At 56.0% G+C, this 14095-nt stretch overlaps 1 protein-coding gene across 1 annotated transcript in view; it reads left to right on the top strand.

Moving 5' to 3' along the window:
* The window catches only part of LOC308526383 (uncharacterized protein), a gene marked incomplete at its 5' end in the record, with an annotated part of 49440 nt that extends 35607 nt beyond the window's left edge, over window positions 1–13833 (top strand). The window contains 7 exons of the mRNA XM_081101512.1: window positions 1461–1853; window positions 2379–2569; window positions 4710–4908; window positions 6176–6300; window positions 8269–8355; window positions 10274–10449; window positions 13531–13833. Coding sequence (XP_080957638.1) covers window positions 1461–1853; window positions 2379–2569; window positions 4710–4908; window positions 6176–6300; window positions 8269–8355; window positions 10274–10449; window positions 13531–13625 — 1266 coding nt within the window. The 3' untranslated portion in view covers window positions 13626–13833. The remainder of the gene's footprint in view (window positions 1–1460; window positions 1854–2378; window positions 2570–4709; window positions 4909–6175; window positions 6301–8268; window positions 8356–10273; window positions 10450–13530) is intronic.
* Between the last annotated feature and the right edge of the window lie 262 nt (window positions 13834–14095).

The raw sequence follows: 14095 nt of genomic DNA, 5'->3' as shown, positions 1-14095 counted from the left end.
GTTATTATTTTTTTGTGTGTGATTAATCACTATGCTTTTATTATGTTCAATTTGTAACAAAGAAATTGGGGGTCACCGCAACATGAGGCACTGTATTAAAGGGTCGCAGCATTAAGAAGGTTGAGAACCACTGGTTTAAGGTTTATTTCAACCTCGATTGCTGGCCCCTACCTAGCCTGGCCCTGTTCCGGGCTTGGGCAGGAGGCAACCAACTGATGTGTTTCTCTCACATCGATTCTTTCTTTCTTTCCCTCTCTCCCCCACTCTCTCTAAACATCAGATATCCTCTCGGGTGGTAAACGTGGTCGGGGGTGAATGTTCTTGAGCATCCCCAGGAAGGCCTGCAGGGATGCTGCCTCCACATTCTGGAAGGTGTTCTGGACTCTGCCAAACAGGATGAAGGATTTCTCCTCCAGATCGATGAACCCCAAGTGGTTCTCATCGAACAGGATGACGACTCTAGGGTAGTGCCAGTGTGAGGGACATACGGGAACAGTTTCCATGCCATAGAAACACATCCTGCAGGTCCAGGGGTAGTTCTGGTCCCTTGGGCTCACGCCCACAGGCAGAACAAACGGGACAGGCTGCTCCTCTGCAGCTGCAGCCCCGGACTCCCCTATGCTGGGCTGGGCGGGGCTCTGCCAGCCATGGCCCTCGCTTTCCTCGGTCCCGTCTTCTTGTTGCTGCTGCTGCTCCTGGAGCACCTGCTCCTCCATCTCCCGGACCACGCGGGAGAGCTCGTGGAAGTCGCAGAAGATCTCGCCATCTCGCAGCTGGATGCAGCGCGTAAGGTGGATCTCTAACATGTGGAATGCGATTCCTGTGCTGTGCGTGAGCCTGGCACACTTCCCGTGGAAGCTGAGCATGAAAATCATGAGGCCCAAGCGATCCGATCGCATTTGCCTTGGAAGAGGCCTGGCCTGATGAGGTGGTCCGGGTGGCTGGGCGGGAGGTAGAGGCGGTGGTAGGTCCGGCAGTGATGCCGCACTGTGACATTCCATATCAGCGCCCGCCGTCCCGAATTCCTCCCTAAGCCGCGTGGGTGAATCCCTTCGGTAGTCTCTCTTCTGGCACTGGCTGGTGAGCCTGTCCTTCCGAATCTGCAGGTGGCGGCTGTGGGGCCTGGGGTGGCGGCCTTCCATGCACTCCACCATGGCTGATTTCCGCTCCGTCAGGCGGATTCGGAACGCGGGCTTGAATTGCAGTGGGCCGTCCACATGGGTGTTAAGACCAGGCCTGTACGTCCAACCAGTAATGCCTAAGCCGTCCACCGCTACATACAGCAGTGTTTTATAGAGCTCAATATCTCGCCCCCACAAACCCAAAATGTGTCTGTCTGGGTGGAACAGCTTCGCATAGACTTCTCGGTAAGACGTGCCTACTGCCTCCAGATTCTGCAAGGTTTCACAAACGCCAAACTCCTCCCGGCAGCTCCGTCTCCAGATGTTGTCGATGTGCAGATTGCGGCGGAATTTGGTGCAGACCTGGGCCAGGCTGGCCAGGTCGGTGACTGGGAGCGAGGCACAGATAACCACCAGCATCTCCACCCGCAGGTCCTGCAGCAAGCAGTGCGGGGGCGGCCTGGGGCTCGCGATTCTTCCACTCCCCACCAAGCACCCCGCTGCGGCGTCCGCCTCCAGGTGCTTTTCTGCTGGGGCCCGCTTGCCCTCGGCCGCTGCCTTCTCAGCCGAGCCCTGGCTCTTCTGAGGACACCGCTTACCCTGGGCCTTTGCCATCTCAGCCGGGCCCTGGCTCTTCTGAGGACACCGCTTGCCCTCGGCCTTTGCCATCTCAGCCGGGCCCTGGCGCTCCTGAGGACACCCACATCCCCGCAAAGAGTCCAAGCCGCAGAGGCAAGCGCACTCCTCCATGCCTCGTTGCTTACCAGCCACCACAGTCGATTAAGTTATTACATATGTGTCCATATCCCCACATTGCCCCCTATTGGTGGGGGGAGGGAACTCATGCTCTCAGCCCCATGTTGTCCGTGTCCATTGGTTAGGCCTATATGCTGGCATAGAAGTCCTTTGGTTGATCTCTATGTCCTTTTAAAAAAATAGGCTTTTACATGTGGTCACAGAGGGCAGCCAAGGAGCTGATCCAAAGAGCGGGCATCCTGTGCCCCTAAAGGTCCCGAGTGTGGAGAGGGCGCAGGGCTCCCGTAGCACCATGTGGGCCCGGCCAGCACAGTTCCTTCAGCGCTGGGGGAACCGCACTCAGCACTGTGGGTGCTGCCTGCCCCGAGGGTCCCTGCTCTTCTGGGGTCTGCACTTGCCCTGCTCTTGGCCCCTCAGTGCGTGTGGGGGTGCAGGTATATGGGGTCTGTTGCTCCCCGGGGCCTGCACCCAGTGAGGCATCCTCACCTTTTCCCTCGGCAGGAGGATCCTTCCATTCTGGGCCCCCAGAACCAACAGGGGGCCGAGGAGAGGGAGCTGGAGGAGCCGGGGCAGCAGGAGAAGCAGGGGCCCGAAGCCCAGGAGGCCCTGAAGCAGGAGCAGGAGGCCAAGGCCCTGGCTGCCGCCAGAGAGAACAGCGGAGAGGAGGAGAGGCTGCGGCAGGAGAACGACAGGTACCCGCCCGCCCCTGCAGCAGCATCTCCGCCTTCAGTCACACCAGCTCCCTCAGCTCCCGCTGCGCTCAGCTCAGGGGAGTCCCCTGGTAATGGTGCCCTTTCACCTGCCCTGTCACGGTCACAGCTGATGGTCAGGAGGGAAGGGCCTCCAGCTGGTGGCTGGGATGGAGCATCGTCCAGGTGTGGGTGACCGCCCCTCCCACATGGATGATGGGGATGACTGTGTCGGGCACGGGCATCTTCATCCTCTCTCACCAGCCATTCCAGAAGGACATATGCTTGCTCCCCGTCATTCCCGCGTTCCCTGTTGGCGAACTCACCTCCTCGCTGAGATGCACTTGTCACCCCCCTTTGACCCCATGGCCTGTCAGGGGCCTGTCCATAGGGCGAGATCCTGGAATCGCCTGATGTGCACATTTGCAGCTGCGGTTGAACAAGGCCTCTGACTCCTGCCTGTTTCAGCTCTCACACTCCACACGAGCGTCCCTTCTGTGGTCCATTGCGTGCCATGGAGTCCTCTTCTCTTGCTTTTTGGTGGCGATTTCGCTGTTTGAAACAGCCCCCAGGTGGAGTGCTGCAGTGCTGTCTAGTGTCCCAAGTGCACGCTGCGCTGGGCCTCAGGGAAAATATCCGAGTGGCACATGAGGGTCGTTCCGGCCCGAGGTCTGGTGCTGTTGGCTGTCCCAGTGAGCATATGGCACAAAGCGTCCTTATGTCTTGATTGGTTGGCAGAAATGTGGCCAGAGACTCACAGGAACTGGTGGGGACAGTTGCAGTCTACACTGCTCAGTGCTCGCGGGGGCTCCATAGGACATTATACCGCGAATCCTGAGAATTGACTGCGTTTTTATCCTTCTCTTCAAACAGATGAGGAAAGAGGCTCAGAGAGATTCAATAACTTGTTCGGGCCAGTCCTGAGTGTAGTGGCCCAGTCAGGACTCAAATCCAGGTCTTGTCTCAGCCCAGTGGCCTGACCACGTGAAGCCTTCCTTCGCACAGCCTTGTTTTAATACGTTTGGGGCTACACAGTCAGGTGCCTGCGGGGCCAGGCAGGTCCAGCAGGTGGGGAGGCAGTGTCAGCGGCAGGGCAGGCCCTCGTGGAGAATACACACCCTCTGAAGGCGGTCAGCTGCGGGGCGGACCCGGGCTGCCAGGCCATCCTTTTGTTTCTACTTTTTTATTCTTCTTATTATTTAATCCTCATCCCAGGATACTTTTTCCATTGCCCTCCTGAGAGAGAGGGAGGGAGGGCTGGGACGGAGGGAGGGAGAGAGAAACAGCGATGGGAGAGACACATCTATTGGATGCCTACAGCACACACCCCTCTATGCCGGGGAGTAATCCCACAGCCCAGGGACATGCCACTGGGAATCCAACCCGTGACCATTCCGGACACAGGCTGATGCTATCACTGCTGAGCTGCCCCTGCCAGGGCCTTTGCTTGATGCTTTCTCCCCACCCTCCCAGAATCTCGGTAGCTGAATGTTGATGTGAAACGGAACATTTTTAGAAATATTGAATAACTAATTACTTTAAATTAAATCACGGAGACTGTGTGGGCCTCACAGGGCCCACCTGTGTTCACATGGAGTCCATGAGCCTCTGGTCGTTGAGATTTCAGGTAGAACCCTTACTCCTGGAAAGCCAGTCGGGTAATTATGCCGATGATAATGATGATGATGATGTCAGTGGCTTTACATAATGCTCCAGAATCTCTTATTTGTGTCAGGAGTTGGGATCAGAAAGGGACTTGGAATTGGGGAGAAGAGCTGGGCAAAGGCAGAGTTTCAGAGCAAAGATGATCTGATTCCAAGTTTTTCAAAAGTGTTTCAGTCGAAGAACCCTTTTTCCAAGGAGGCAGACATGCAAAGCCTTCCCTGGGAAGGATTTTTCACAGGCTGCTCTGTTGAATTGTGTCCGAGCCTGCCTGTCCTGTGTCCCAGCCCAGAGTGTGGCAGCCGGGGTGGCCGCATAGAACCCCAACGGACACAGTTTAAGAACCTCTGAATGTGCTCAGCCCTCATTTCCACAGGGGAAAACCTGAGGCCCAGAGAGGATGGTGGTGTGATTGAGGTGTACATGGGACAGAGGCTGGGAGTGCTCCTGAGCCCTGGGCCGTGTGGCTCTCCACCCGCAGGCTCACTTCCTGGACTGAGCTGCTTCAGGCGGAGCAGGAGGAGCTACGCTCCCACTGCCAGGAGCTGCAGGCCACCCTGGAGCAGGTGCAGCAGAAGATGCGGATCTGGCAGGCCAACTGGCAGCCCGAGTACCAAGACCTGAAGGCGGAGCAACTGCCCAAGGAAATCTTGCTCTACAAGCTGAGCATGCAGTGTGAGGTGAGGCCGGGGGCTGGTGGGCCTCAGGACCGGGCCTGAGCCCGGGGCTGACAGCCTGGGGCTCAGCCAGGTCCGAGTGGGTCCTCATTGGCATCTGTGCCCAAAGACTGTGTGGGAATGTCACCCAGAGGCCGAGAGGAAGCCAGAGGCATTTAACGGGGACAAGCACCTTGGCTGGAGGGGATGTGTTAGAAAAGACCTCTCACCAACCTCTGCTTTTGTATTTTTAAAGCTATTTTTCTTGATTTGAGAGAACAAGGGAGACGGAGAGAGAGATGGAAACATCTATGAGGACAAAGAATCGTGGTTCCGCTGCCTCCTGCACCACCCCCGCGGGGTGCCAGCCCACAACTTGGGCATGTGTCCTTGACCGGATTCGAACCTGGGACCTTTAGTTCCCAGTCCGCTGCTCTCTCCACTGTGCTAAACTGGTTAGGGCCTGACCTTTCCTTTTCGCAGGGCCGGGGGGGTGGGGGGCGTGCATGGAAGCAGCTAAGTGCTGTTTTCATTCTGTCCTCGCGGCTGAGCTCTTTGCTCTGTGCTCCCCGTGTCATCTCACTGAATTCTCACAATGCTTTTGTGAGCTGGCGCCCATCCTCATCCTCTGAGGTTGGGTCTGAACTCAGTTTGTTTGAAGCCAAAGCTTGGGCTTTCCCGCCACTCCAGCCCGATGATGTTCTGGGTGGAGAGTTGAGCAACCTCAGCCCCGAATTCCTATCCAGCCCGGCATTTATTTTTCTGATGTCAGAGAGAGGAAGGGAGAGGGAGAGAGGGATGGGAACTTCAATGAGGAGAGAGAACCTCTGATGGGCTGCCTCCTGCACGCCCCCTACTGAGGATCAATCCCTCATCCTGGGCGTGTTCCTTGACCAGGCATCTCTTTTGTGAACTCCTGGTGCATGGGGGGCTGCTCCACCACCTGAGCCACACCCTTTGGGCTGCTTCCTAATGAGATACTTTACATTCTTTTTAAAAATGGCTGTCAAGTCCTCAGAGCCTCTTGTACATTTTGCACTGATGGCGCCTCTCTGCTCAGACTGGCTGTGTTTTCTGTGCTCAGTGGCCACACGTGGGCAGGGCTGCGCGACTGGCCGGTGCACTCGGCCATCCCCATGTCATTGGCTGTGTTGGTCCTTGCGACTGGTGAAGCTCATGCCGAAATGGCCATGTTCATGCACGTGGCCCTTTTCTCCTTTTGGGAGCAGTTTCCCAGCAGTGGAGTCACAGGGGCCCGTGGTGTTGAGGACATTGTTGATCTGTGTTTCAGTCGCTCACCCTTGCGGAGAAGGACTGGCAAGAGGAGAAGTGTCGCCTGAGGAAGGAGATAGACACCTTGAAAGAGCTGAACCAGAGCCTCCTGGACGCATGGGGCCAGCACTGCACTGAGAACGTGTAAGGGGGAGGGGTGACCGACACCTGTCCGCACAGGGCTGCGGGCTTCCAGCTCCACGCCCAGGCCTCCACGTTCTGGGCAGAGAGCCCGCCGGCGAACTGGTGTCCCCAGGGCAAGGGAACAGACCATCTTCCCAGTGCAGCCTGCTCTCCTCTCCCCGGAATGGCTCTAGAATTCTGTAAGGAGCGGTGGTTGGATTTTGCTGGCTTCAACGACATGGCCCACTGCCAGCCGCTTCTTAATCTCCTTTTGGAATTAAGCTCAGTTTAAAAATGATGACAGAGGCAAAGAGAGGTACCTAGGGAAGCCATCCAGGTCGCGGGTTGAGCCCGTTCTCTGTCTGATTTCCGCTTGAGGGTCTGGAGAGAGGGTTGTCCTCCCTCTGCTGACGTGACACGGACCTGGCTGTGGCAGGGGGCCCTGCGAGGTGCACAGAACCAGTGACCTGGTGGCCACACACAGGCAGGGGTGATGGCGTGTGAGCAGAGCTGTGTGCCCAGCAGACAGATGTTGAGGAGCTCCAAGGAGGGGGAGATGGAAGCGTGGTGTGGGAGTTGGGGTTCTGCAGCTGACCCGGATGGGGACAGGGCTAGCCGGGGGGGCGGGAGTTGGGGGGACGTGAAGGTGGAGCACGGGTGGTCGGGGTGCAGGGAAGGTGCAGGCAGTGGCAGGAGGGAAGGCTGGAGCAGGGGGCACTCAAATGGGGAAGGCCTCCATGCCTTGCTAAGGAGTCAGATTCCCTGGGAGTGAGTGTTTACGGGAGGCTGGTCTAAGGGCCGAGGGAGCTGCCAGAGAGGAGGCAGGAGGAAGAGGCTTGGTGCTGGAAACCTTGGGGTTGGAAGTCAAGTGACCCGAGATGCATCTGGTGGGCCCAGGGTGCTCTTCACCCCTCAGTGCTGAGCTGTGGGACTGTCCTTCCTTGTGATGGGGAGTGGCTGGCCAGGAGGGACAGAGGGACACGGTCACAGTGGCCACAGGGGCACTGACCCAGCCCCGCGGGGTCATGGTGCTGCTTCACTTTTCTCCCGGGTTCTTCTGCTCGTCTACAGCTGGCTCGCCACCTACCCAGGATGGTTTACAGGGAAAGCCACACTGTAGTTTGGGGTGGAAATGACCATGGACTGAGTTGGCTCTCTACAGCGCAGCGGGTCCCAATGGCCAGCAGAGGTTGGGTAGGTGCCAACTAGAAGCATCGGGGCCTGGTACCCAGGGGGATGATCTGATGAAGGTCTTGCATTAGACAGTGTGTGCCGGAGGCCAGGGAGTGGGCAGGCTTCCTGACCTGCTCTGAGTGGAGTCTTCCCAGCCCGGGGCGGGTTGGGGGCCTGTCTTGTGTGAATTTGTGCGCCTAGTGTTGGGGGTCGGTCAGAGCCAGACAGGAAAGCGCTCTAGCATAAGGCCCAGCAGCACGGCTGAGGGAAGAGAGGAACACAGACTAGAAGAACAGATGCCGAGCCAAGGCCGCTGGGAGCAGGTCAGGGTCGGTGGTCCTGGGCCCAGCGGTTTGCGAGTCATCGCTTTTCACAGCTGCTCACTTCACGGTGAAGTCTCAGAATAGCCCTCGTCTCAGGTGGGACCTCAGCAGCCTCATGGCCAAAGGAGCCTGAGCTGCTGCCTCGATCCAGGGGACTCATGTTCAAGCAAGGAAACCAGGGTCTCTGCCGTCAAGGCCCACGGGTTTGCCATCCTGAGTTGCACATGGTTCGGGGCTTGCTCTCCTGAGATGTGGTCCAGCCTGCTCCTTGGTGCTACAGCAGGTCTCCTCACGTGTTAGGGTTCCCGGACCCACGCCACAAGCTCCCCTCCCCATCTTCCCCCCTCGGCGAGCTTGACGGTCATGAGCACCGTGATGTTCGAGTCCCCGGAAAATGCCAGCCCTTCTGGGCCAGGTCCCAGCCAGGGCCGATGAGTCCATTGACACGTTTTCTATAAAACCAGACTGTTCTTTCTTTCTCCTCTGTTTCCAGCGACACCCGGCAGACTATGCCTACAGGAGAGGCGGAAGAGGACAGAATTGGGGCTCCAAAGGAGGCTCAGTGTCCTGCTCCTAGGAAGTGAGTTGATTTCAGCAGCAGGAACTTCAACTCAGAACAGGAAGCTGCTCTTTCACGAGTGGGGAAAGCCATGTGGAGCAGTGCCCAGTGTGTGGGGCCCGCACCTTCCCCTCTAGGGCAGGTCCCCTGAGCGCACCTGCCTCCCAGCTCTGAAAGAACTGAGAGTTTCTTTCCGGCCTTCCTCGGGGTTATCCTCTGAGGGTGGCGAATGCCAGCTGCCATGTCCGGTTGAAGGGGCAGAGAGTCTGGATTAGAGCCACTGAAGCAGGACTATCAGGCTGTGTCTCCAGGTTTCAGGACCTAGAAAGCCATGTTTCTGTTTTGGGAAGGAAGCGTGGGCCGGACACCTGGGCCAGCACCCATGGTCTTCAGTCACAGGAACCTCTTGGTCTTCCCTACATTCCTCTGGAGTCTCTGGACGCCAGGGTGGTTCTCAAACATGTTCCCTTCTGCAGAGCAGCAGCCCCGGTGGTGGGCGGCTCGGTCCCCGAGGCTGCGGGCTTCCGTCAAGCAGGCCTTCCCCTGCGTCCGGGCCTGAGCCCCAGGAGCTGGGCCTTCAGATTGTCCTGCCCCAGCCCAGCCTTGAGGGCAAATCACCATGAATCCTGCAAGGGCTCTCTGTTGACATCACAAAACCACATAATTTCCCACCCTCCTCCTGTCCCTTGTGTTGGTAGGGACATTGAGGCCTCGATGAGGAAAGTACTCGAGTTGAGTCAGCAAAGTGTCGCTCTGTGGCAGAGCCAGGATTAGAACCAGCTGCGGTTCTTCTTGTGACATTAGAATGCCTCCATTTCCGGTTAGCTGCACTGTAGGACCCTTTAAGTTCACTGTTTTCATTGATTCGTTTTTATTTTACTATATATATATATATATATATATATATATATATATATATACACATATATACATATATACATGTATATATATATATATGTATATGTATATATATTAGTATATTTTAACTGAATTCAGAGAAGATGCCTGAGGGTGAGAGGGAGAAACATCAGTGATGAAAGAGAATCATTAATTGGCTGCTACCAGCACACCCCCCACCGGGAATTGAGTCTGTAACCCGGGTATGTGCCCTTGACCAGAATGGAGCCCAGAACCCTTCAGTCCATAGAGTGATGCTCTACCCACTGAGCCCAACCGGCTAGGGCTATTTTAATTTTGCTCAATCCTCACCTGAGGATTTTTTTTTCATTGATTTTTGGAGAGAGTAGAGGGGAACAAAGGGTTGGGGGGAAGAGAGAGAGACATCAATGAGAAGACATCAATATGAGAGACACATTGATTGGTTGCCATCCAGTACATACCCCCAGTGGGCCCAGGGATAAAACTGCAACCCAGGTACAATCCCTTGACCCAGAATCAAACTCTTGACCCTTCAGTGCTTGGGCCACTGCTCTAACCCCTGGGGAACACCAGTCAGTGTCCACTCTTTTTCATCCACATGGCCCACTGGGCCCACCCTGTTCCCCCCTCACCCAGATTCCTCTGTGCCCGGAAGGGGCTAAGTCTGCCCCCCTGTCTCACCTATTGGGAGCTCCAGCGGGAAATGAGGAGGCCCTGACTCTCCCTGACATGGCCCTGGGATGCACAATTGCCAGCTCACCTAGGTGAGCACAGCACCTCTCGCGGTGCCTCCAGGTGACGCAGAGTGGAGGCTGCATGTGAGGTTCTGTTTCCCGAGAGGCTAGTGCGGGTTTCTGCCACAAGGAACGCTTCTCCCGTCCCTGGGTCTGTGCGAATGAACTGCCAATGGTGCCCCACGCCCTGAGGCCACATGGGATGATCCTGGTGCTGGCGATGCAGATTCGTGGGGAACCTGGTGCTGAACCCCAAGGGAAGGGCTGCTTCCCCGGCTGGAGGGGCAGTGGGGGTTGGCAGTGTCCTAACCCTCTACTCCTAATAGGAAAAAGCGCTGGAGTCGAGCCAGAGCCTTCCTCAAATTGTTCCAACGCCAGAGAGGCCGCTCTCGAGGACAAGCCAAGTCACCCGCAGATGGCCATCCTGGGCCCCTGGAGGCCACCCCATCATGCTCATACTGGGAGGAGAAGGGAGATGCCCGCAGTGGGCCCCCACCAAAAGGTAGGAGGGGCTGGCCTGGCTGCAGGAGGGCAGTGAAGGGGAGGATCTCAGGCCTTCCTCAAAGTCAGGGCAGAACAGACGAGATGCGAGCTGGGTGCGCACACGTGCGCTTGGAACCTGAAGGGGGCTCCGCACGCCCTCGTCTGCCCCCTCAGGTGTGTGAACACCCAAGTAGAACATGTAAGCCCACGTCACTGTGGAGGCAGTTTCATCCAGATCCATTTAGTTCCTTCAGCATGAGGAGCCTCCCCATCATGTACACTGTGGTGGGTCCTCGGATATCCAGAGCGGATCTCCAGACAGTTACCGCGGAGACACGCTCAGGAGAGGATGTGTTTGGGGCTCCTTGTCTCTGCCAGGCCTCAGATTAGCCATTTCTGTCGGGGGAGCCCCCATGTAACCCGTCGTGGACATCTGCCAGGCCTTCAGCCAGGCTCGGGCTCTGCTCTTGCTGTTGCTCTGAAAAGCAGGGGTGGTTCTCTTCTCCCACCTGACCTGGCCCTGAGTCCTCCCACCAGGGGGCGCTGGACCTGCTCATTGAGGGCTGTGATGGGAGTGAGCCATTGGCTCCACAGTGGATTTGTAGCTGCATGTGCTGCCTGTGTTTCCTGGGATCTAAGAGGCTGTCAGCTGTCAGCTGCCCGATTTTGTGCTCATAGAATGAAAGTGATCGGGTGGTGGCAGTGAGGGTTTTGTCAGAAGCGCCACCAGCTGACAGTGACTGGGGAGGGATGCTCCAAGCTGCACCCTGATTTCAGAGATGGAAGGTTGAGGGGGGGTGGGGGGATTCCTCTTAGAACCAATTAAACAAAGCCATTGACTGAAAGGTGGTTGAGTTTTCACATTCACTTTGAAATATCATTTTATTGATTATTTGCCGATAAACCTGCCAAACATGCCCCCTGAGAAAGTTAACAATTTGATGAAGGACACTAGGACTTTCTGAAGACGGGGCCAGGCCCGAGACTCGTGGGCTCCCAGGGGCTGGGGGGACAGGACCTGACAGGACCCGGGGCCGTGACAAGGCGCCCTGTGGCTGTGACGGGTGCAGCAGCCATTCCGGGTGGCTGTCACCACTGCAAGTCCTGCTGTGTCACTTGAGATGCAGAAATGAAGTGTGCGCACGCGGACACACTGTCTGGGGGCTGCTGCTTGCGTTCCCGGTCTCACAGGAGGTGAAGTCGGGGAAACGCTCATGTGCAGGTAAATGATCATGAACCTTACTGCCTTGTTAGCATTGGTTTTCTCCAGAGGGTTCTGTGGCCTGGGGTTTTCCTACTGGCTCCTCACACTTTTGGACATGTATCACGTCCACTTGTGTGATTGGCTAAGTTGATGAATGAGCTATAATCAGCCCAATTGAGTCAGCAAAACCTTCTGAGAAAAAACTGCTTGACAGATCCCCACTGTGGTTTGGATCCCTGAGTGAGCAGGTCAGGGGCTGCAGTTAGTAACGGCAGCCGTGCGAGGGGGCTTTCTGGGCTCAGCAGCCTTTCGGTAGTTGACCCACTTTGTCCATCTCCTTGAGTTCTAGCTGCCGTGGGAGGTCGGCGCCATTCCTGTCCCCCGTTCAGAGCTGGGAGGGGAGCTCAGGAATGCTTGACCAGGGTCAGCACTGGCCCAGAGAGTCAGTGTTGGAGCTGGGACCCGAACCCGCGTCTGACAGGTTCCGGGGCCCGAGCTCTTAACCGCTGTGAGCACTGCCTGCCCTTCAAGCTGCTGTGGTCCCTGAAGATGCTCAACCAACTTGGGGCCCCAGCACTGAGGAGTGGGTCCCTTCTCTGTGGTGTGAGCTGTGTCAGCAGGTGGCGCTGCGGGGGAAGAAATAGCAGAGGTGCAGCTGTGCACTTGAATCCTCCATCAGGACTGGAGAAATCCCTTCTGTTCATGGATTGACGTGTTGAGGAAGTCACTAGACCAATTGTCTGCTCTCATAAGACTAGAGCTTAAAGGCTGTGAGGGCTAAACCAAGAGGAGAGGGTGCGGCGCCATCTACACTGGAAGAATGCTTGCGTTTGAGGGTGTTTTGGTATCAGATAGAGGTAGGTATTTTCATTATGTGCAAAGTCATCCAGCCATCCGAGGCTGTGAGAGGTACCAGAATTCTTAGTGAGCCTGCCTGTTTGTCTCAGTGGTTAGAGCATCGAAGGACCGAAGGGGCGCAACTTAGATTTCCAGTCAAGCGCACATACCTCGGTTGCAGGGTTGATTCTGGCCGCGGTTGGGGTTTGTGAGAGAGGCAACCAGTGGATGTATCTCTCTCCCATCGATGTTTCCCTCTCTTGCTCTCTCCCTCCCTTCACCTACGTCCTCCCATCCACTCTCTCTCTAAAGACCAATGGAAAAAAATCCTCCCGTGAGGACTATTTGAAAAGAAGTATTATGACTGAGGTGTCCAGGTGGACTGTTTCACTGCCTGCAGCAGGCCAGAAGCATGCCACTAAGTGTTTGGAGGGGAGCAGGAGTTAGTTGTGTGTGAGACAGGATGCCAGGGAGCCTGTCATTAAAATGGATGAGTAAGCGCAGCTGGTGTGGCTCAGTTGGGTGAGCGTCGTCCCATGAACCAGGAGATCACCTTCTGATTCCCGGTCAGGGCACACTAGTATGGGCGTGCAGAAGACAGCCGATCCATCTTTCTCATCATGGATGTTTCTATCTCCCTCTCCCTCCCCCTCTCTGAAAATCAATAAAAACACATTGGACAAAAAAGCGGATGAGTAAGGAAAGCTGCCCCCTACATCAATAAACACCCTTGCTTAATAATGTAACCCATGGAAATGGAAAAGCAGTCTAAGACATCCACTCCTTGAGCAGTACAGAATGCTCCTCTCGTGCTACGTGGAGCCCTGGCTCCAGCTGCCACTCCAACACTTGACTGGAGTCCGAGCAGAAAGGGTCCACCGGGCCCTGATGCTGGTTGTGCTGGGGGGAATGTTGCCGTCTCTCCCGGGCTGGACTGGATTCTGACTTCCCAAGTACATTTGGAGAATGTAGCGTCATTTGTCCATTATTCAGTTCATTTACTTGCTGTTTTCTGTGTTTTGATCCTTCCTCCCTTGGTTATCCGGGATGACAATTTAGCGACGGAACAACGCAAGAGTGCCTTTTGGAACAGAAAGAAGCATGTTGCGGTCAAAGACAAGCCTCCAGTGGCCAGAGGGTTGTTCGGGTGGTAACCAACTTGGTCTAACGTCATGAAAAGCTGCATTTAATGCACCCACCCTCTCCTCCCTAACTTGCCTCTCCCTTTTTTCCGACCACGAAGATTTATAATCCTTTCCCTTTATCCCTGTCTTGAACATATACCCTTTATTTCTGAAAAATTTTTAAGTTTCTTTTAAAAGAACAAAAAAACTCCAACAACAACGACAACAACAAAAGCCCAAAGAAAACCAGTTCGCTTGGAAGCAGAAAAATCCTGAACCTAATGGAAACCTCAGTCGCCATGACAACAAGGCCACGCCAAAGCAGGAGTCACCATCGCCCTGACTTAGTGGCTTGATGTGTCCCCTACTTGGCCTCTTGCACCGGCTGTAGCTCCTGGGCTGGCACGGCCTGGTCCTCCCTCGGCCTGTCTCTGTGGGCGCAGTTGGAAACCCGAGGTCTCTCTGGCTTGGCTGTGTGCGCCCCTCTGCTCCTCCAGGTG

Source organism: Myotis nattereri (assembly GCF_964212035.1).
Source record: "Myotis nattereri genome assembly, chromosome: 10".
Classification (NCBI taxonomy): domain Eukaryota; kingdom Metazoa; phylum Chordata; class Mammalia; order Chiroptera; family Vespertilionidae; genus Myotis; species Myotis nattereri.
The sequence above is the reverse complement of the archived record's forward strand: the minus strand, read 5'-3'. Positions and strand labels throughout refer to the sequence as shown.